This window comes from Cetorhinus maximus, chromosome 5 (genome assembly GCF_964194155.1).
Source record: "Cetorhinus maximus chromosome 5, sCetMax3.hap1.1, whole genome shotgun sequence".
NCBI lineage: Eukaryota > Metazoa > Chordata > Chondrichthyes > Lamniformes > Cetorhinidae > Cetorhinus > Cetorhinus maximus.
The window spans coordinates 100,113,338-100,135,642 of NC_135883.1; the positions used below are offsets into that span (position 1 = coordinate 100,113,338).

At 44.8% G+C, this 22,305-nt stretch overlaps 1 protein-coding gene across 1 annotated transcript in view; it reads right to left on the reverse strand.

Moving 5' to 3' along the window:
• Positions 1-3,724: 3,724 nt before the first annotated feature.
• The window catches only part of LOC144680824 (cytosolic carboxypeptidase 2-like), a 90,049-nt gene continuing 71,468 nt past the window's right edge, over positions 3,725-22,305 (reverse strand). The window contains exons 18-20 of the mRNA XM_078542249.1: positions 7,883-7,976; positions 5,742-5,881; positions 3,725-5,512 (exon numbers count right to left, since the gene is read on the reverse strand). Coding sequence (XP_078398375.1) covers positions 5,502-5,512; positions 5,742-5,881; positions 7,883-7,976 — 245 coding nt within the window. The 3' untranslated portion in view covers positions 3,725-5,501. The remainder of the gene's footprint in view (positions 5,513-5,741; positions 5,882-7,882; positions 7,977-22,305) is intronic.

The following is a 22,305-nucleotide window of genomic DNA, read 5'->3' on the forward strand; positions in this document are numbered from 1 at the left end:
TTTCCGGACTGGTTGTGGTTGAGTTAATAATTGGGAAATCCTATTCCAATCTGGGGGAAAAAGATGCTCTGGACTTTGAGCACCAGTAAGATTGTTTGCATTCATTTTCAATTGTTCAGTGAGCCTTGATTTGGTGTTTCATAGAACATGTATAATATTTATAACTATACAGTGAAAGCTCAGTTGCCACATTTAATTCACAGTTAAGCACAGGATAAGCATTCACAAGAGCTAGGTGATCTCATGTCTTTACAGGTTGCCTTGTTCAAACCCTTTTGTTTGACCCATGTTCATCCAGTGCTTTGGGGGAACCAATAGGACACTGGCCCATCAAGATCATGTGGACAGATTTCTGTGACGTGTCAAACCATGATGACCAGCACCATCTTGCTGCTGCAGCCGCCTTCCACCTTCGGAGCAGCCGCTGAGACCTACAGTCTTTTGCCTGCTCTGCCCTTGAGGAATTTTTGGATCACACTTTGGCACTCCGTCCCGACCTTGCCGCATGTTTGGCCCTACTGGGAGCAAGATACTTCTCACAGCATCGCGTAAAGGACTGTTGGAGCACACAACCCTTTCCACACATCAAGGTGGCAATCCATAGGAGGCAAATCCAGATATTACCAAACTCTAACACTAACAAAGAAGAACTGCAGCAACTTGAGGCTGTTTAAATTTTTGTCTTATACATCCACAAGTCACTAAATTGTCATTGAGTTTTTACTGCATTTCTGAATTTTTCCAAGGGTAAGGACAACATTTGGTGTAGTTTCAGAAAGCCTTGGACAATTATAGAATTACCTGGAAAAACTCAGCAGGTCTGGCAGCATCGGCGGAGAAGAAAAGAGTTGACTTTTCGAGTCCTCATGACCCTTCAGCAGAACTGAGTAAAGTTAGGAGAGGGGTGAAATATAAGCTGGTTTAAAGTTGGGGGGGCGGAGGGGGGTGGTTGTAGGGACAAGCAAGCAGTGATAGGAGCAGATAATCAAAAGATGTCACAGACAAAAGGACAAAGAGGTGTTGAAGGTGGTGATCTTATCTAAGAAAATGTGCTAATTAAGAATGGATGGCAGGTCACTCAAGGTACAGCTCTAGTGGGGTGGAAAGACTGACAGGATATTACAGTTATAGATTTAAAAATAATGGAAATAGGTGGGAAAAGAAAAATCTATATAAATTATTGGAAAAAACAAAAGGGAGGAGGAGGAAACGGAAATGGGGTGGGGATGGGGGAGGGAGTTTAAGATCTAAAGTTGTTGAATTCAATATTCAGTCCGGAAGGCTGTAAAGTGCCTAGTCGGAAGATGAGGTGCTGTTCCTCCAGTTTGCGTTGGGCTTCACTGGAACAATGCAGCAAGCCAAGGACAGACATGTGGGCAAGAGAGCAGGGTGGAGTGTTAAAATGGCAAGCGACAGGGATGTTTGGGTCTTTCTTGCGGACAGACCGCAGGTGTTCTGCAAAGCGGTCGCCCAGTTTGCGTTTGGTCTCCAATATAGAGGAGACCGCATTGGGAGCAACGAATGCAATAGACTAAGTTAGGGGAAATGCAAGTGAAATGCTGCTTCACTTGAAAGGAGTGTTTGGGCCCTTGGACGATGAGAGAGGAAGTGAAGGGGCAGGTGTTGCATCTTCTGCGTGGGCAGGGGGAGGTGCCATAGGTGGGGGTTGAGGAGTAGGGGGTGATGGAGGAGTGGACCAGGGTGTCCCGGAGGGAATGATCCCTACAGAATGCCGCCGGGGGGGTGAAGGGAAGATGTGTTTGGTGGTGGCATCATGCTGGAAATGGCGGAGGATGATCCTTTGAATGCGGAGGCTGGTGGGGTGATAAGTGAGGACAAGGGGGACCCTATCATGTTTCTGGGAGGGAGGAGAAGGCGTGAGGGCAGATGCGCGGGAGATGGGCCAGACACGGATGAGGGCCCTGTCAACGATCGTGGGTGGAAAACCTCAGTTAAGGAAGAAGGAGGACATGTCAGAGGAACTGTTTTTGAAGGTAGCATCATCAGAACAGATGCGACGGAGGCGAAGGAACTGAGAGAATGGGATGGAGTCCTTACAGGAAGCGGGGTGTGAGGAGCTGTAGTCGAGGTAGCTGTGGGAGTCGGTAGGCTTGTAATGGATTTTGGTGGACAGTCTATCACCAGAAATTGAGACAGAGAGGTCAAGGAAGGGAAGTGTCAGAGATGGACCATGTGAAAATGATGGAGGGGTGGAGATTGGAAGCAAAATTAATAAATTTTTCCAGGTCCCGACGAGAGCATGAAGCAGCACCAAAGTAATCATCGATGTACCGGAGAAAGAGTTGTGGGAGGGGGCCGGAGTAGGACTGGAACAAGGAATGTTCCACATACCCCATAAAGAGACAGGCATAGCTGGGGCCCATGCGGGTACCCACATCTTTTATTTGGAGGAGTGAGAGGGGTTAAAGGAGAAATTGTTCAGTGTGAGAACAAGTTCAGCCAGACGGAGGAGAGTAGTGGTGGATGGGGATTGTTCGGGCCTCTGTTCAAGGAAGAAGCTAAGGGCCCTCAGACCATCCTGGTGGGGGATGGAGGTGTAGAGGGATTGGACGTCCATGGTGAAGAGGAAGCGGTTGGGGCCAGGGAACTGGAAATTGTTGATGTGACGTAAGGTGTTCTTGGAATCACGGATGTAGGTGGGAAGGGACTGGACAAGGGGAGAGAGAAGGGAGTCAAGACAACGAGAAATGAGTTCCGTGGGGCAGGAACAGGCTGACACGATCGGTCTGCCGGGACAGTTCTGTTTGTGGATTTTTGGTAGGAGGTAGAAGCGGGCCATCCGAGGTTGGGCGACTATCAGTTTTGGAAGCTGTGGGAGGAAGATCTCCAGAGGAGATGAGGTCAGTGACAGTCCTGGAAACAATGGCTTGATGTTCAGTGGTGGGGTCATGGTCCAGGGAGAGGTAGGAGGAAGTGTCTGCGAGTTGACGCTCAGCCTCCGCGAGGTAGAGGTCAGTGCCCCAGACAACAACATCACCACCCTTGTCAGCGGGTTTGATGACAATGTTGGGGTTGGACCTGAGAGAACGGAGTGCAGTAAGTTCAGAGAGACAGATTAGAATGGGTGAGAGGAGCAGAGAAATTGAGACGACTAATGTCACGCCGACAGTTCTCAATGAAAAGATCAAGAGAAGGTAAGAATCCAGAGGGAGGGGTCCAGGTGGAGGGAGAATATTGGAGGTGGGTAAAAGGATCCGTTGAACGGGGAGAGGACTCCTGCCCAAAGAAGTGAGCACAGAGACGAAGACGGTGGAAGAAGAGTTCAGCATCGTGCCGAGCCCGAAATTCATTGAGATGAGGGCGTAAGGGTATGAAACTAAGTCCTTTGCTGAGCGCTGAACGTTCAGCATCGGAGAGGGGAAGGTTAGGGGGTATAGTGAATACGCGGCTGGGGCTGGGATTGGAAGATGGGGTGGGGACGGAGGGACAAGCAGGGGTGGAGGGTCCTAGATGGGTGCTGGTGTCGATGAGTTGTTGGAGCTTGCGTTCCTTAGCACTTGAGAGAAAGAGAAAAAGTTTCTTGTTGAGGCGTCGGATGAGACGAAGAATAAAATGAAACTGGGGGCACGCGCAGCTTTGAAAAAGGGTGCGGCGGTGCTGCTGGAGGGAGAGGTCGAGTGTGTTCATATGGCGGTGCATTATGGCAATTATGTCCAGCATTGGAGTTTATAGGGTAGATCATCTGAGACCTTGGCTGCCGTGAGCATATCAGAAAATTGCAGGCCAACTGCCCACAATTTAATTATTAAATATATCCACAAAGTTTTGATCTGTGCTCAGTAGTGGACCAGACATCTTAATTGTCACTGACAAGAATTCAAAAAATCTACCTTCAGATTTCAAAATGGCAATTGCCAAATTGGCACAGCAATTTTCAATGAATGAATCATATATGTCTTCCATTGGTTTCATGACATAGCTGGAGGTTGCAAAAAACTTAAATTAGCATTTACATCTACAATATTAAATTGGCTACTTCTAGAATTTACAATACATATTGTTTAACCAAATTCTCATTGGCTTTTGGAGTGTGGTGAAATCAGTGACTTGAATGTCTCAGGTTTGTAATGTCAATTTGAAAACTGGATCTCTAGGGGCATAATTGTACTGTACTAATTGCGCTGGCGAGTTTGCAGGTGGAGGGACCTGTAAAATTTCCCAGGTGGCCTTCTCACCCTCCCTCCTTTACCTGACCTGTCTGTGATTTTAAGTGGGGTGGGCAAGGCCTAGAGCGGCATGATTACTGTTTTCAATCAAAGACAAGGTTTGCCTGAAGATATTACCAAAGAAGAAATATAGAAAACCCCTTCAATGTTTAAAAAAATCAATGGATATTAGCTTTTACCAGTTCAATTTGTTCAATCATATTGAAAACTGAATTTTTGACATTATGTAACTTACAGAAATATATGTGTGTGATTTGTTATCAAATATTGCAATATACTTGGTATTGCAGCAGATATTTTAGGTTTGAAATTTGCTATAGTCCTAATTTTCATGAGTTCATACAATCTCAGGCAATTGGCAGCTGTCCCTTTATACATCCAAACTCCACAATTTTTGAAATTCCCTCCCTAATCCCTTCTCTGTGTTAATACTGCTCTAAAGTCCACCAAGCTTTTGGTCATCCCTTATTATATCTCCTCCCTTAGCTCATCCCTCGTTTTTGAATATGCCTCTGTGAAGTGTCTTAAGATGATTACATTAATGGTGCTGTATAAATGCAAGCTATAGTTTAAAGTTTTCTGTGGTTTGCCCCATTCTCTCTCTGATGATTTTGTTACATGTACAATAGTCTATAATAGAAACTTCAAGGCACTGCAGAGAAGATCCAGGAACCTGGTCTCCAGTGTCAGTAAAAAGACCTATGAAGAACAACTTGATGAACCAGGACACTTGAGCTTTTCACAACACATCTTGGAGGTAACCTTGTACAGTTACATAGGCCACTTAATGAAATAGGGAAAGAAAATCTGAAACAATCCTTTTAGACACCAGGCAAGAGAACAAAAATTTAGGACAGATGTCAAAAAACATTTCTTTATATAGGATGATCAATAGCTGGACTATGTTGCCAAGAAATGTAATTAAACCAGGGCACTGGATTCATTTAGGAAACTAGATGGCGCAATTGGGAAACAGCATGGTTGCAATTCTGAAATGAAGAGATCAAATAGGCTGAAGGGTCTTCATTATCTGATCCTATCTTGTGAATACAATAAAATAGGTGCATATTAATTAACTCGTGTATTATAATATTCTACTTATTTAACAAAGCCATCACTAGTACTTTTGATTTTCTTTTAAGACCTTCCTACATAATGAATTACTACATATGATATGTACTGGCATCCTTGAAATGCATTTGCAGAGGTCATGCAGCTTTGTTGCCATTCCAAGTAGGCTGTGTCAGACACGATGAGGTGTGTGCAGAGGAACTTGTGTAAGTAGAGTTCCTGATGTTTTCAGAACACTTTACGTTAGTAACCACCTGGAAGAGTATAACTAAATTAATTGCAAATGGAGAAGTAGATCAAATGTAGTTCAAAGACTATTTTGAATAATATCAGAAAAAATAGCTCTGAAGTATTATCAGAGATTTTTAAAAATTCTATCAGAATTGATTGCAATATCAATTAATATGCTATCAAGAACATCTAGACTCATTGGATGCTTACCAAGATTGTAACATGTAATTGGCTGTACAATAATATACTTACCTGCTTGGCTATTTTGGTCTATAGTAGAGACGTGGGATTGTTCTTCTTTGTGGATATCTACCAAGGTAGATTCTTGAATTTTGGTTCTTAGTCTTTGTAGAAATGGTGACGCCTGACACCATAGGCCTAGTTTCTGAGCACTATGGACAATAAAGACAGCCATAGAATTTTTTTGGTGTGAGGGACTTATCTAAAATTCTATTTTTCTATGAATATGAATCTCATACTGAACACTGTCCAGATAGAAGAGGAAGTTTATAGGTAAAGGTAAAGAAAATTTGACACCTTCCCTCCCCCTAGCCCTCTGAATCTGTTTTGATCCTCCACTCTATGAAATGACCACTGCAACAACTTGGATGAAAATCAAAATGCATGGCACTATTTTTTTTAAAAATTGCTGTCCTTAAAAAAAAAGTAATGGAAATCAATTTATTTTATTAATAGCAGATCACTGAAACAAGGATTTCTCTTGAACTAGATAAAATAGTCATCGGAGTCCAATTTATTGAAACCAGAATTAAAACCTTTAATTCACACGTTTAACAAGGTTTTTATTTCCGAACACCGTCCGTGAAAAAGGCAATGAGGTAATTCACTGTTCATTGAGAGTGTGCTAGACCTAATATAAGTGACTAAGCAGACATGACCTTCTTTCCTGTTTTACACCCTGTGTTGCAGCTGGCGATTTGAGAGCTTTGATACATTATTTCTGTGCCCTCTTTTTAAGAAAAATAACTGTCATGTTTAGAATTTATTTATTGTGCCAGAACCAACTAGGAAATCAGCACCTATTCAAAGCAAAGAAGCCTAGCCCTGTTTGTAACATACATCAATCCAATGGATGAAAAATTCCCAATGTTATTTCCAACCATACACAATTCTGTACTCAGACCACTAAATTGCTCTTTTCTGTGGAAAGTATTGAGTCGTTACTCCTAATTAAATAGCTAAAACCGTGATCTTGCCGTGTAGTAAATAGGGAGCCATCCTACTCCATGATAAAGGAGAAAGTGTTGAAAATGCACAACAACATTGATGGATCTGCTGTTTATTTCCATCAATTTCTGGCTTTATTTCAGACTTCCAGTATTGACAGTTTTTTTAAAATCTTTCTTGGGCTGTGGGAATTGCTGGCAAAGCCAACATTTGTTGTTGGCCATCTCTAATAGCCCATGAACAAAGTGGCTTGCTAGGCAATTTGAGGGCAATTAGGAGTCAACCACTGTGGGTCTGGAGTCACATGTAGGCCAGATTTCCTTCCCTAACAGGCATTAGTGAACCAGATAGGGTTTTACAACGATCAATGATAGTTTTGTGGCACCATTATTGAGATTAGCTTTCAATTAATTAATTGAATTTAAATTTACCAGTCATGGTGGAATTTGAACCTGTTTTTCCCAGACATTGGCCTCCGGATTACTAATCCAGTGACACTACCCCTCCACCGTCATCTTCCATTTCTATTTATCTCTACCCTGCTTTCTATTCAAGGTTAGCGCCCCAACAAAACATGCCAAAGCATTGCTGTCTATAAATATATATTAATAAAAACAGTTTTTTTTTCAACTCTAGTCTATCTGCAGTAAGTGCTAAAGCCAAACTAAAGGAAAGACAACCAAGCTAATTGCAGTTCAATTGCAATAATTTGATTGGAAACATGCAATGTTGGGAATCATATTATAACACAGTATATTCACACAATATGATGTACCACCATGCTACACAAATATTAAAATATTAACAAGTATTAAATAATACATCTTCCTATTTGCAATTCTAAAAATCCAAACAATTGTTGCAAGTCTGAAGTCACAATCTGCAGTTTTAAGATTTCTATTCCTCATCACTTTTAAAAGGACTTCAATGGACTTTCTCAAATCAAACATTATTTTTGTTGTTTCATTGGTTGCTCTATACAGTAATAGCCCACTGAATTATTTCACAGAACCTTGTCAAAGTATTCACAGGGAGTTTGTATTCATTATCAGACACAAAAAGCAGCTCGAAGGAGGAACTGATCAAACAGTCATTGATCACGGGTGAAGGGAAACGTTAAAATAAAATGACACTATCCTCATAACTGAGATTTGTTGCATTTTATACTGAGCCCTGCACTTTACTGTTCTGTTCTTTTTTCTTACCTTTCATTGCTTGCCAGAGGTGAATTACGTTTTGAATTTCTTTTATCTTGAATTAAGCCCACTGCACAGGCACCTTTTGAAGCAGATGTTGCTTCTGTGAAACAATATACGTTTCTTAATTTTTAACTGGTACCATAAACAAAATCCATCATAGCCTGAAATTGAGAGTTTTGGATCACCATAACCCAACTTGACATCTGCAGTGAGTGGATTCAATGGATACTGAATCTCCTAGCAGAGTGCAAGAGTGATGCCAGAATAGGGACAGCAATTTACATCAGGATTTGTCCAGGGCTCAGTATTCAGCCCACTCCTGTTCCTCATTTATGTCAGTGAAATATCAACACTTGATTAAAGGGCTGGGGCTTACAGAGAGTTTTCTAAGGACATCACCATTTGGATATCCCCATGAACTCAAGAATAGCATCAGGGAAATGCCATTTGTGTCGATGACCTGGAGGAACCAATAAGCTCTGGTGGTAAGTTCTGATGAGCCCCCAAAAAACTACATTTCAGCCATTCTCCAAAAGAAGCAAGCACAAGGAACAGATGTGAGAATTGAGCTGTTCTCAAAGTCAATCAGGCCAGCAGAGAGAAGTTCCAGGGTATAATATTCCATTGTAAAATGCCTTGGACAGAGTCCATTGACAATGTCACCATCAGAACATCAGCCAGGCTGAGTTATCTATGGAATGAAGAAGCATGGAATCAGCTCCATCTCCGAACATTTTCTTGAGAGGAGCCTGGAACTATCTGTGGTTCAGAAGCTTCAAATGGAAAGCTTGACCATTGAAACAATCACTATATTCATTGATTGGCCTGCACAACATATAGTGCTGTACCTTGCAAAAACAGAAGCCAAAATTCACTATGTATGTTGCAGCCAACAATAATGAAGGCAATGGGTAAGTTATTTTGGGCGGAAATACTTAACATTTGTCTCTCATACTTATGGGGTAACAACGTTTTTATAATAGACTCGCGAAATTTGGTAGACATTTTTATTTACAATTATACCTATTGTCTTCAATTTTCTACTATTGTAGAATTGTATGCCATTTTGGTACGGTGCAACTTCAACTTGCTTCAAAGATGGAAGCCTGACTCGAGCCATAGGTGTAGGAGGAGGGTGGGAGAGTGGGGTTGGGTGATGGTGTTAGAACACTTCCTTAAATTTCAATGGTTATTTTTATTGGGCTAATCCTTTTTTCAAAACAAGGCACTTTAGACCATTTATAGAACACAGAAATAACAGATGTTCTTCTAGAGCTAGTCAGGTCTGCAATTTGACTAATGAAAACTGATTCATTGGGCTTACACTTCTAAATGTTCACTGGAATGTTGCATCGAATAGTGGAAGTTATTGATATACTAGCGGCACAGAACTAGTGCTTGGACTTGTGCTTCAGAAATTTTATCTAACAAAATTGTTTTTCCTTTCATTTGTTTCATTTGATATGTTAGATTAATGGAAGTAACTAGATTTTCTATTTGAACCTCATTGTGAAATTCCTATTTGAAAAATAGACTTTTTGAAGTAATTTTTATTGGCCTGGCAAATTTGTATCCAATAATCCCTGAAATTTGATGGAACAATTAGCTGGAAAATAATGATCAACCTGACAAAGGTTCGTGTTAGCTGAATCATATTGCATGATTGTGCTACAAAAATTTCAGCTCAGAATTGTATGGCCTGTGCACACCTTTCAGTTCCTGTAATTGCAAAGTAATAAATTACCATTTACCAGATCAGTTATGATCATGGCTATTTATTGGGCTAGCATCACTCAGATCTCCTCCGCAGCCTTGTCTGCTATAATTTGTTCCGGTTTTTCCGAACAATGGATGTGTTAACTTCCTTCAACATCACATGGAAAACATATAGACTGTTGTTTTTTTTCTGGTATTGTTTCTTACTGGTGCATGGTTTGGATCCCAGTTCAATCAAATTCTGACTATTTCTGGGGACTTCATAGAGATTGCAGAGTTTTAATTCTTTGTATGTTCAAATGCAAGGACCTATTCAACAGGTTTTATGTAAACTAAACAAGAACCACAAAATGATAATTGTAACAATTGGAAAATTGCCAGTGATAATTGCACAAATATGCTTTTTGTAGGATTGTAAACAAATGGCTTCCTATTTTCTATGCCAATCTTGAAGAAATATCACTGTTAGGTCACCAGCTCCTTTATTTCCCAGCAGCATCTGCAAGGAGACCGGTGGCCAATCAGGAAAATAAAATTGATTTGAATAAGCACTGGGGGTCAGAGTTATGAATTTTTTGAAAGTACTGTTTTAGCTAGGGTAGAGAGAGAACAGTGCAAATGGCTCAAGAAATTTGTTGTGTATCAGAATGGTTTTAATCACTTACATCATAATTTCCTGGAAAATCTGTACTCATAAAATGATGATTAAGAGCATAAGAAATAGGAGCAGGGATAGGCCATTCGGCTCCTTGAGCCTGCTCTGCCTTTTAATAGGATCAAGGCTGATCTGATTGCAGCCTTAACTCCACTTTCCTGTCTGTCCCACAAAACCCTTGATTCCCTTGTCAATCAAAAAATCTGTCGAATTCAGCTTTGAATATATTTAATGACCCAGCCTCCACTGCTCCCTGGGGAAGTGAATTCCAAAGACTAATGACTCTCCAAGAGCAGAATTAATTTCTCCTCACCTCAGTTTAAAAATAAGGAGTCTCCCATTAAAGACTGTGTACCCTAGTTCTAGATTCTCCCAATAGCATTTACCCGGTCAAGCGCCCTCAGAATCTTTTGTGTTTCAATAAGATCACCTCTCATTCTTCTAAACTCCAATGACTATCAGCCCTGCCTGCTCAACTTTACCTCATAAGGCAACCCCTTCATACCTAGGGTGGAATTTTATGGCCCCTCCTGCCAGTAGGATTTTCTGGTCCCACCAAAGTTAATGGAGTTTTGAACAGCTTGCCGTGTTTTCCGGCCCCGCCCCTGCCACAAGAAGGCTGTAAAATTGGGCCCCTAGTGAACTTTCTCTGAACTGCCTTTCTTCCCTCAAAAAATATATTTTATTCATAAAATTTATAAAAGTACATTACATGATCAAAGTTGACATGACATAAGGTGAAAATCATATCAGTTCCTTCCAATACTGTATGTTACTCACAACATTTACAATTACAGTCAATGTTCATATAATGAATATTGTAAATATATGAATTAGGAGCAGGAGTAGGCCAAACATATGTCAAACATATAGCTCTTGGGCCTGAATCGTCTGGTTGGCTTGCCGGGGCAGGTCCTGCTTGCCAACGCGTAAAATGACACGCGGTGACATTGGGTGTGCGTCCTGACATCACCGCGCGTCATTCCGATCTTCAGTTCGGTGGGCGCGCACCGGAGTCAGCTGCCTCCAAAACAAGTAGATCCCTTCTTAAGGATTCCAAAACTGCATACAATGCTCTAGGTGTCATCTCACCAATGCCCTGTACTGTTGTGGCAAGACTTCCCTACTTTTATACACTAATCCCCTTGCAATAAATTTTGCGTTCCTAATTGCTTGCTTGTAGTAATTGTAGCTTTAAGGAATGTAGTGACTGTAGCTTTAAGACTTATTGTGTTGCATAGCATCACATGACAGTCTGAACGAATCAGCTCTAAGCGTGGGGAACTTTACAGTGTGAGTTCTTCTTCTAGTTGTGGAGCTTAATGGAAGCATGTAACTGCTGCTGCAGCCTGTAAATAAAGTTCGATGTTTCTAATGAGAAACCCGTCTGGAAAATCAAGGCCATAACATTGTACCTGGATGCTAATTTTTTGTGATCCATATACAAGGACACCTTAATTCCACAGCATTCTGCAGTCTCTCACCATTTATATAATGTTCTGCTTTTCTATTCCTCCTGCCAAAGTGGACAACCTCACTTTTTTCTTTTTAAATACTTATAAAAGCGTTGATGTCTGTTGTTATATTTCTTGCTAGTTTTCTTTCATACTCCAATTTCTCCCCCTTTTTTAGTCATCCTTTGCTAATTTCTAACATTATCCCAATCATCTGGCCTACCACCAATCTTTGCAGCATTGTACGCCTTTCAATTTGATAACATTAACTTCCTTAGTTAGCCATGGATGGTGCATCCTTCTCATAGAATCTTTCTTTCTTAAATATCTGCTGCTGCTTCTCTACCATCTTACTTTTTAACCTATTTTCCCAGCCCACTTTAGCTAACTCTGTCTTCATACCCTTGTAATTGTCTTTATTTAAGTGTTAAGAAACTATACTTAGCTTTTTTATTAGCTTGGAGGTCGGGAACTCTTGTTCCTGATGAACCTTAAGCCTCCTGCGCATGTGCCAGCCAGCAAATGGCCGCACATGCACAGTTCAGGTTTTTTTTTTAACATTCATCCAGCAGGGGATGCACAGAAAAAAATAAACAGGACAGTGCAAAAATGTAGGTCAGATGATCTGGAACAGAGTGGCATTATTTAGTAGGTGTCCCAGGGAGCGGGACACAGGAAGGGGACAGAGAGAAGGTCCCAAAACTGGGAGGGGGACAAGGAGAGGTCCCAAAAAGGTAATCCCAGTTTAGGGATGAAGACAGGGGACAGAAATAAATCCTGCTAAGTAAAGTTATAAGAAAGGGGCAGAGTAATAGACTCCAAATTCAAGAAAGAGTTGGCTGACTACAGTTCACCTGTTAATTCACCTGTATCTCACATTTACCCTGAATATTAGAGTATAAGATAGATATTGTAAATTGTTTTATTTTTCTGAAATTTTATAGTAAGTTTATTTTTGTTTGTTCAAAACCCATGGAATCTTGTGGCTTTATTCACTTAGTAAGCATCTTGAATCTCAAACTTTATCTACTTTAGACAAAACATTATTTGTCCCTAACCAGATCTCCCTCTCATTCCTGGAGTCTTGCCAAGGATCATAACATAGGGGAGAATTGCCTCCACGTTGGGTGGGCCGGTTGAGAGCGGGCACAGAGCCGATCACCGCCTGCGATCAGCTGCGCACCGCCATTTTATGTGGATGGGCCAAGTAAGACCAGCCCAGCGTGACACGTGCGCGCGAAAGAGCGCAGAAATCCCCCTGAGGCACAGAGCTGCCTGAGGTTCATCATGAACAAAAGTTCCCGACCTCTGAACTAATAAAAAAGCTAAGTATAGTTTCTTAACACTTGAATAAAGGCAATTACAAGGGTATGAGGACAGAGTTAGCTAAAGTGGACTGGGAAAATAGGTTAAAAAGTGAGATGGTAGAGAAGCAGCAGCAGACATTTAAGAAAGAAAGACTATGGCCAGAATTTTCTGTTTGTCGGTCGGGTGGGCCCGACCGACTCAGCGGCAGGCGGGTGGCCTATTGCCGCTGGCGAACCAGGCTGTGCCGCCATTTCCTGCGGGCGGGCCAATTAAGGCCCGGCCAGCGGGTTAGCAACTCCCGTAGAGAACAGGAAAATAGTAGCAGGGGCGGGCGGCCTCAGACTGCCGGTTCCAATGGGGAGCCACAGCCTGTTTAAAGAGTGGCCAGGCAGCCTGCTTGAGGCAGTGCACCATGGCCACTCATGGAGAGAGAGAGGGAGGTCTGAGTGGACAGCAGCATGAGCAGTAGGAGGGGGGCAGGCTGCAGGAGAGGCCAGCGAGGGGCCACCGTGCCCCCCGATTTTCAGATGCATGCCTTGCTGTCGTCCTGCAAGAGGTGTCTATCCGTCGCCACGTTCTGTATTCAGAGGATGGGAGGAGGAGGGCCTCCCATGTCACCAGCCAGGCGTGGGAGGAGGTGGGTGACACTGTAAGTGCCCATGATGATGTGCGGCGCACTGGCACACAGTGCAGGAAACAATTCAATGATTTTCTGCGCTCTGTAAGGGTGAGTACCACGTCTGTCTTGGCCATTTGACCCAGAAGAAAGCCTTAGCCTTTGAGCCCCCCCCCCCACCATGTCTTCCTGTCGATACTGCATAGGGCATCTGTCGCACGCTGGGTGGGCAAAGGGGTACTAACCATGCTTACATCAGCCTTAGTGGTTGAGGAGAAGAAGGGTTCTCCCCGCAGCATATGTTGGTCTTTGTGGCATTTGAGTAGTCTGGGGGCAACCTGCAGGGGAGGCCGCTAGACACATACTAAACTCGAACACATGTCATATTGATGTTAATGATATGGTGCAAGGGGTGCCTCAAGGTGTTTTGGCCAAGTGGCATCTGCTGGCATCGGCGCTGCACCTAGTTGCGCCTCCTTGCCATGGGCGCTAAGACCCGTGTGTTATTCAAAGTGATGGACGCCAAATGTATCCAAGGTGGCTGTTGGGGGAGGGGGTTGGGAGCAGCCCTACAATCTTCTGGGGACTGATCACCAGTAGTGTGGACAGGAGCCGCTGGAGGCCTCAGATGGGCCACTGTGGTTGGGGTGCGGCGTGCGTGTGCAGACTACATGAGCGATCAGCCCCAATAAATCCTCTTCTCTGTTTTGCGGGCAAAAACTCACCACAATGCCCGGGAGGTGGGCGCGCCCTCCTGCAGCGCCTCACGCCCTTTGAAGAGCAGGCCATGGAGCTGGGGAGGAGGCAGGAGGCCAGGGCAGCCGGGGGCGGCGAGGCTGGGGTCCAGCGGCCAGGTATTTGAGGTCCACAGTCCCATCCACTCTGTCTGCCCACCATCCAAACCACCGATGGTTGCTGCAATCGTTAATGCTGAAACACTGCTCATTCACAGACTCAGACATTCTGACGTGTGGGTCATATAGAAGGGACCCTCGTCCCCTTGAGGAATCGCATCTCCACCACCTTCCAAAGTCACTTTATCCCATTTGTGACCATTACCACCATGGTCTAACATGCCATTGGATCGCTGCTGTACAGCCAAAGAGTTATTCCATCTTAGGGGGTATGGGACCTCCAGCACCCTTTCAGCTTGTGCGCCCCACATTACTCTGTCCAAAAGGTCCTCAGCACCTCAGCTGTTAACCTCATGGCACTCATCTTAGATAAATGCCACCACGTTACTCATCCTGCGCCAAGAGGAAACGTTGCCTTCTGCCCACCCGGTCTATGCCCCTCCTAACGGTATGAAGGTCAATAATGTGACCTCTCAATCTCCTGTGATCCACGGCAAATGTCGCTACTGTTTGCGATGTTTCCTCAGCCCCGCAACTATCCAGGCAACAATGCATCCAGGTCAGGTACCTCTGCACTCTTCCCACTCCTATGGTACATAACCTGCCATGTGGCGTTCCTGATGCCATCTGACCAGCCTGTCTGCATGTGCATTTAATGGTTGGGGCTCCTCTTGACTCTTTTCCACCTCACCAATGATCTTCTCCTTAGGGTCTTGAAGGGTGAGCGACTTATGAGGCTGGGGGGGAAAGGGATGAAAGGTTTAACTGACTGTACGCTAACTGATACACTGTCCTTGTTGTTAATTTCAGCATCACCACCGCATGGCTGTGCCCATAGACACCGCAGCACCCCCCTCCACACCTGAGGGCCAACATGTGCAACTTGCGGCACATCATTTCAGCCAGCCAGGCATTAGCGCAGACACAAACATCTCGGTGGAGACTTTACCTTCAGCTAGTGTCCCGGGTCACAGTGGAGAGGGCACATCACGATCACTGGAGGAGATGGTAGGGGCAGAGAGTGCTGATGTCTCCAGCAGCCGGAGGGCTGCAGGGGACGAGGCACATGCTGAGTCCAGCACTGATGACGTGCCTCTGGAGTTGTCCCCAATGCAGCAGCTGCAGGAAAGGTGGCAGTAAGTGCGTTTGCATCTGGCAGGGTTGCATGAGGGAATGCTTCAGTTGTTCTCTGTGACGGAGGAGTCCAGGCAGAGTGCACATGAAGGTTTGGCCCTCAGGGCAGAGCTTCAGGCTTCCTCCAATGAGAGATTGGCGACTCTCATAGAGAGGGGCTTCAATCGAATGGAATATTTCTGACCTGCAAGCTCTCACAGCGGTACTAGCTATGGGTGGTCATTCCCAATGTGGGAGATGTTGTGGACACCAAGCGTCGGCACTCGGTGCCCATGCATCTGCGGTGAGCAGGGAGGTCGAAAGGGACCTCACGTCGGTGCAGCAGCTGCCTATCGTCACTGCGAGCTCCTCTCAGGGCGCTCCGGATGAGGGCAGCAGCTCCTCCGCCCCTCTGCCAGTCAACGTTTCTTGCGTTGAGGCTGTGACAACTGGGGAGGTACCAGTTCAGGAACTGGCCACTCCCTCCCAGGCGGGGCCATCACAGGCTCCACGGGCCAGAGGACGCCCGCCAAAGTCTTTGTGGCCAATAGGACAGCAGAGTCAGCAGGCTGTTTCTCAAGCCACTCTGAGCGATGGGGCGGCACCTAGACGTAGCACCCGAAAACATAAGCATAAGGCACCTTAGGCATTCCACGGATATGTCACTGGTGATATATGTGACTTGTGGAGTTCCGCAGGGGTCAGTGTTGGGACCACAACTTTTCACTTTATACATTAATGATCTAGATGAAGGAACTGAGGGCATTCTGGCTAAGTTTGCAGATGATACAAAGATAGGTGGAGGGACAGGTAGCATTGAGGAGGCGTGGAGACTGCAGAAGGATTTAGACAGGTTAGGAGAATGGGCAAAGAAGTGGCAGATGGAATACAACGTGGGGAAGTGTGAGGTCATGCACTTTGGTAGGAAGAATAGAGGCATAGACTATTTTCTAAATGGGGAGAGAATTCAGAAATCTGAAGTGCAAAGGAACTTGGGAGTCCTAGTCCAGGATTCTCTTAAGGTTAACTTGCAGGTTGAGTCGGAAGTTAGGAAGGCAAATGCAATGTTGGCATTTATTTCGAGAGAACTAGAATATAAAAGCAGGGATGTGCTGCTGAGGCTTTATAAGGCTCTGGTCAGACCACATTTAGAATATTGTGAGCAATTTTGGGCCCCGTATCTCAGGAAGGATGTGCTGGCCCTGGAGAGGGTCCAGAGGAGGTTCACGAGAACGATCCCAGGAATGAAAGGCTTAACATATGAGGAACGTTTGAGCACTCTGGGTCTATACTCGATGGAGTTTAGAAGGATGAGGGGGGATCTGATTGAAACTTACAGAATACTGGATAGAGTGGACATGGGGAAGATGTTTCCATTAGTAGGAGAGACTAGGACCCGAGGGCACAGCCTCAGAGTAAAGGGAAGACCTTTTAGAACAGAGATGAGGAGAAACTTCTTTAGCCAGAGAGTGGTGAATCTATGGAATTCATTGCCACAGAAGGCTGTGGAGGCCAGGTCATTGAGTGTATTTAAGACCGAGATATATAGATTCTTGATTGGTAAGGGGATCAAAAGTTACGGGGAGAAGGTGAGAGAATGGGGTTGAGAAACTTATCAGCCATGATTGAACGGCGGAGCAGACACGATGGGCCGAATGGCCTAATTTCTGCTCCTATGTCTTATGGTCTTATGGTGATTTTGTGTTGCCCTTAGAATAGGGACCCAAATTTTTCTTATTGCAATGGAGTGTTGTTTGCTTTTCTTTTGGACAGAATAAAGTCCACCTTTGTTACCATGGCTGAGGGTCTTTTGTTTGTGGTGCATTTTTCTTTTTCACATATTTATCAAGAGTGTTTGAGTGGGACATTGATGTTTCTGTACTAAGCCCTTAGTTGCAGCTGAAAAGGTGGAGGATGTAGCACCTACGTGCCACGTGAGGAAGTTCCAGGCAATGCTGTCCCTGCTGATCCATGTGTGTGGAGCTAGCTGAAGGTTCTTTGGATTAAATTGTCCCGGGTGTCCCTGCCTCCTTGGTGTAAATGTGGATCATCATTCTGCCCCTCATCATCGCCCTGTGCTTCCTCATCATCTGAGGCACTGCTAGATTCATCATGTGCAGCCTCATCCAGGGCGTCAAGGTCTTCATCATCAACTGCATCCCCCCTTTCCAACGCAAGATTGTACAGGGCGCAGCAGACTACCACTATCAGAGAGACGCGATCTGGGGGGTATTGGAGTGCGCCCCCTGAGCGGTCCAGGCAACGGAAGACCGATGGCTCTCTCCACCACAGCCCTTGTGATGCCCTGGCTCCTATTGCACCGCTGCTCAGCTTCTGTTCTTGGACGGCAGAGAGGCGTCATGAGCCACCTTCGCAGGGGATAGCCCTTGTCACCCAGCAGCCATCCATCCAGCCGAGCCGGAGCACTGAAGAGCCCCGGCACCTGGGAGTGTCTGAGGATGTAGGCGTCGTGGGAGCTGCCTGGGTACCTTGCACAGACTTGCAGAATCAGCATCCTGTGATCACACACTATCTGCACGTTCATGGAGTGGAAGCCCTTCCTATTGACGAAGGCACCGGGCTCACCTGCTGGCGCCTTGATGGCCACATGTGTACAGTTTATTGCACCCTGGACGCGGGGGAAGCCAGCAATGGCCGCGAAGCCTCTGGCTCACTGTGCCTGGTCGCAGCGGAAGTGGATGAAGGTGGATACCCGTCTGAACAGAGCATCTGTAACCTGCTTGACACAAGTGTGGACAGCTGATTGGGAGACCGCAAAGATCACCCACCGAGCCCTGGAAGGAACCAGAGGCATAGAAGTGGGGGGCAACTGTGAGCTTCAGAGCTGCTGTCATGGGGTGTCCACCCACACAGTTAGGGGAGATCTCAGGGCCAATCATCTGACAGATATAGTTGACTGTCTCCCATGAGAGTCGAAACCTCCTTCTGCACTGCACCTCAGTCATATTGAGGTAGCTGCTTCGCCGCCTGTATACCCTGGCAGCAGGATAATGGCGTCTTCTGTGGCCTCTTGCACCTTGGACAACCTCTTGGCCCTGCGCCCCTTGTGCCTGCGCCTGGCCTCCCAAAGGTGGCTCCCCTGGAGGCTGATTGTCCAGTCCTGGCCTCCTCCTTATTCTATCCCTCCCTCCTTAGGGGAGCTGCCTCCAGTGGAGAGGTCAGAACCCATACCCCCCCAAGCTAAATGGAGGCCTCCGGAAAGCTGCAGGCCCGAGAAAGATAACTGGCTTGAAGAATCACTCATCTGAGATAGAACAATTTGTGGGATCTCAAAGACTCTTTGAGGGAATGGCTTTTGAGAGAAGTTGTTCTTAGTCTGGAGAAAGCAATAAATATCTGCAGAGACAACAAAATCCCAGATTAAACAGGTGATAGAAGATGATAAGCTGCACGTGGTCAAGCAGTTAGATGCAGTTAAACAGAAACTGCCCCGGGAAAGAACAAATAGACAGTTTGATTGTAAAAAGAACAAAATTGCTATTAAAATATTTAAATGTTGCTGATGCGGAACAGAGCATTTACCTTATAGTTATCCAGCTCACGGAACGCAGTGTAAGAACTGTGATAAATTAAATCACTTCACTAGGATGTGTAAATTGAAGAAAGTGCACATGATTGCAAATAATTACAGACACCGAAACTGAACTTTTTATTGGTGCCGTCACAACAAATTCCAAAGACAAATGGAAGGCTGATTTAAAAATTGCCAACATGATGGTGAATTTCAAGCTTGACACAGGTGAAGGAGCAAATGTCATTCCCATAACCTGTATCGTAAGATAAGCAAAGAAAACAGCTAACAAAAACAAAAATGAAGCTGTCTACTTATGCAGGTGAAAAAATCGCTGTAGAGGCAAATGCACGATTAAAGGGAACAACAAAAAACAGTCTCAAGCACTTCCATTCATAGTGGTGAAAACTGATGCAAAACCCATTCTTGCAATCAAAGCTTGTGAAAATCTGAAGCTAATCAAGAGAATAATGACTGTCACCACTGATGACATCCTGAGCAAGTATAAAGATGTGTTCCAGGGGATTGGCTGTCTAAAAGGAGAACACACCATCAAGATTGACGAAACTGTGAGATCCAAAATACACCCACCCAGGAAAATGCCAGTAATGCTGAGAGACTAATTGAAAGCAGAGATGGACAGAATGGAGAAACTTCACATCATCAAGAAAATTGAAGAACCAACAAAGTGGGTTAATCCAATTGTAATTGTAGAAAAATCAAATGGGAATCTGCGAGTCTGTCTGGATCCCAGAGACCTAAACCAGGCAGTACAAAGAGAGCATTACCAGCTGCTCACAGTAGAAGAGATCTTGTATGTGTAAGGTAGCTGATGCTAAATGCTATTCAGTCTTGGATGCGAGTTCAGGCTTCCGGCAGGTCAAGCTGGATAAACGCAGCTCCTATCTCTGTACCTTCAACACACCATACGGGTGATACAGGCTTTTATGTTTACCTTTTGGTATTAATTCAGCTCTGGAGGTGTTCCACAGAACAGTGAAGTCGCTGTTTGAAGGGTTAGAGGGTGTGGAAACATATATCGATGATGTGCTGGTCTGGGGAGCCTCACGAGAAGAACACGACCACAGACTGAGGCAGATGCTGGCCAGAGCTAGAGAAAGGAACCTCAAGTTGAAGAAGGAAAAGTGCAAAATAGGTCTTCATGAAATCAAGTACTTGGGACATGTGCTAACAAGTGAAGGACTGAAGCCGGACCCGAGTAAAATTGAAGCAGTCGTGAACATGCCACCCCCAGAATGTAAGAAAGACTTGGAGAGGTTTTTGGGAATGGTGACCTATCTTGAGAAATTCATTCCAAACATGTCAGACTTGACAGCACCTCTCAGAGAACTTCTACAAAATTATGTGGAATGGCACTGGGAACAAAGTCACCAGGAAGCATTGACCAGTCTGAAAAGAACACTGACCCAGACACCAGTGTTAAAGTATTACGATGTCAGTCAGTCGGTCAAGATCTCAGTAGACGTTTCAGAGACTGATCTAGAAGCTGTCCTCTTGCAAAATGAGGCACCAGTGGCTTACGATTCAAAGGCAATGACTGAAACACAGCAGCGGTATGCCCAAATGGAGAAAGAAATGTTAGCAAGTGTGTTTGGCCTAGAATGCAGTTTGTCTATGGCAAAGATATGGAGGTAGAATCTGATCATAGGTCTTTGGAAGCTATACTTACAAAGCCCCTGGACTGTGCACCACCAAGAATCCAAAGATTACTAATGCATCTGCAGAAGTACCAGGTCAGAGTTAAATACAAACTGGGCAAGGAAATGTACGTCACAGACACTCTGTCACATGCATACCTACCCATCACGGAGGAAGAGGATAAAGAAACGGAAGCACAGGTTCACATGCTGACAAAGAATATACCTGTGGCTGTAACCAAACTGGATGAGATCAGGGAAGTGGTCAAGAATAACGCCACCCTGAGAAAACTGCCGCAGATTGTGCAAACTGGCTGGACCACACATCGGAGCGGAGCCCCTTCTGCGGTACAAGAGCACTGGAACTTTCATGAGGAACTTGTAGTAGAAGGAACACTTTTCAAGGGAGAAAAGATCATAATTCCTGCTACACTGAGGAACGAAATGCTGCAGCACATACATGAAAGCCATCTCGACATAGAAACATGCAGGAGAAGAGCTCGAGATGTAATATATTGGCCTGGAATGGGAGCACAAATCAGGGAAATGATGAATGTGTATGCAGTGTGCCAAAAGTACAGGAAATCACAACAAAAAGAACCACAGTGCTCCAGAGGGGCCCTAGCAACTTGTTCACATTTGATAACAGTGAGTACCTACTAGCAGTAGATTATTACTCAAGGTTTTTTGAGTCTGTGCTGCTGAGAAATGATAGTAAGAGCATCGCTGTAAGAAATCATTTAAAATCAATTTTTGCTCGCCACAGCATACCTGAAGTGCTCATCTCAGATAGTGGCCCACAGTTCTCAGGCACTGAGTTTCGCAAATTTGCACACAGGACTGGGAGTTTTGCTGCATTACGTCAAGTCCCAAATATCCACAATCCAACGGACCAATCCAGCAGACCTTAAAACAGCTGTTGAAGAAGGCAAAGGCAGATGGTAGAGACCCCTACCTGACTCTGCTGGATTTCAGGAATACTCCATTAGAGGGCATTAGATCATCTCCAGCACAGCTTCTGATGGGGAGAAGACTAAGAACTAAGCTTCCAACTGCACCCTAATTGTTATTTCCACAGCCAGTGAGCTACAGCGTGCAGGAACTGCTCAAACTGAGACAGCAGAAGCAGAAACAGTACTTTGATCGAGGCGCCTGACCTCTACCTGACCTGAACATAGGGGAGACAGTGAGGATTCAGCATGAAGGGATTTGGAATCCTGCTGTTGTCACAGGAATCACAGGAGAACCAAGGCCTTACATAGTGCAGACTCCAAATGAACAACAATACAGGAGAAACCGGAAATTCTTATGGAAAACAAATGAAACTCAACCCTGCAATGAACCAGAAAGTGTAACTGAAGATCAAAAACCAGAATGCACCAGTGAAGCAACAATTAACCAGATAAAGGCTGAGAGTCCTGAGAACTATCCAAGGGGTGATAGTGACACAGAGCTGGAGAAGGCCCCTCGTCCTTCAAAATCACCTGTCACCACTCAGAACATCCAGTGGAGGAATTGTGAAA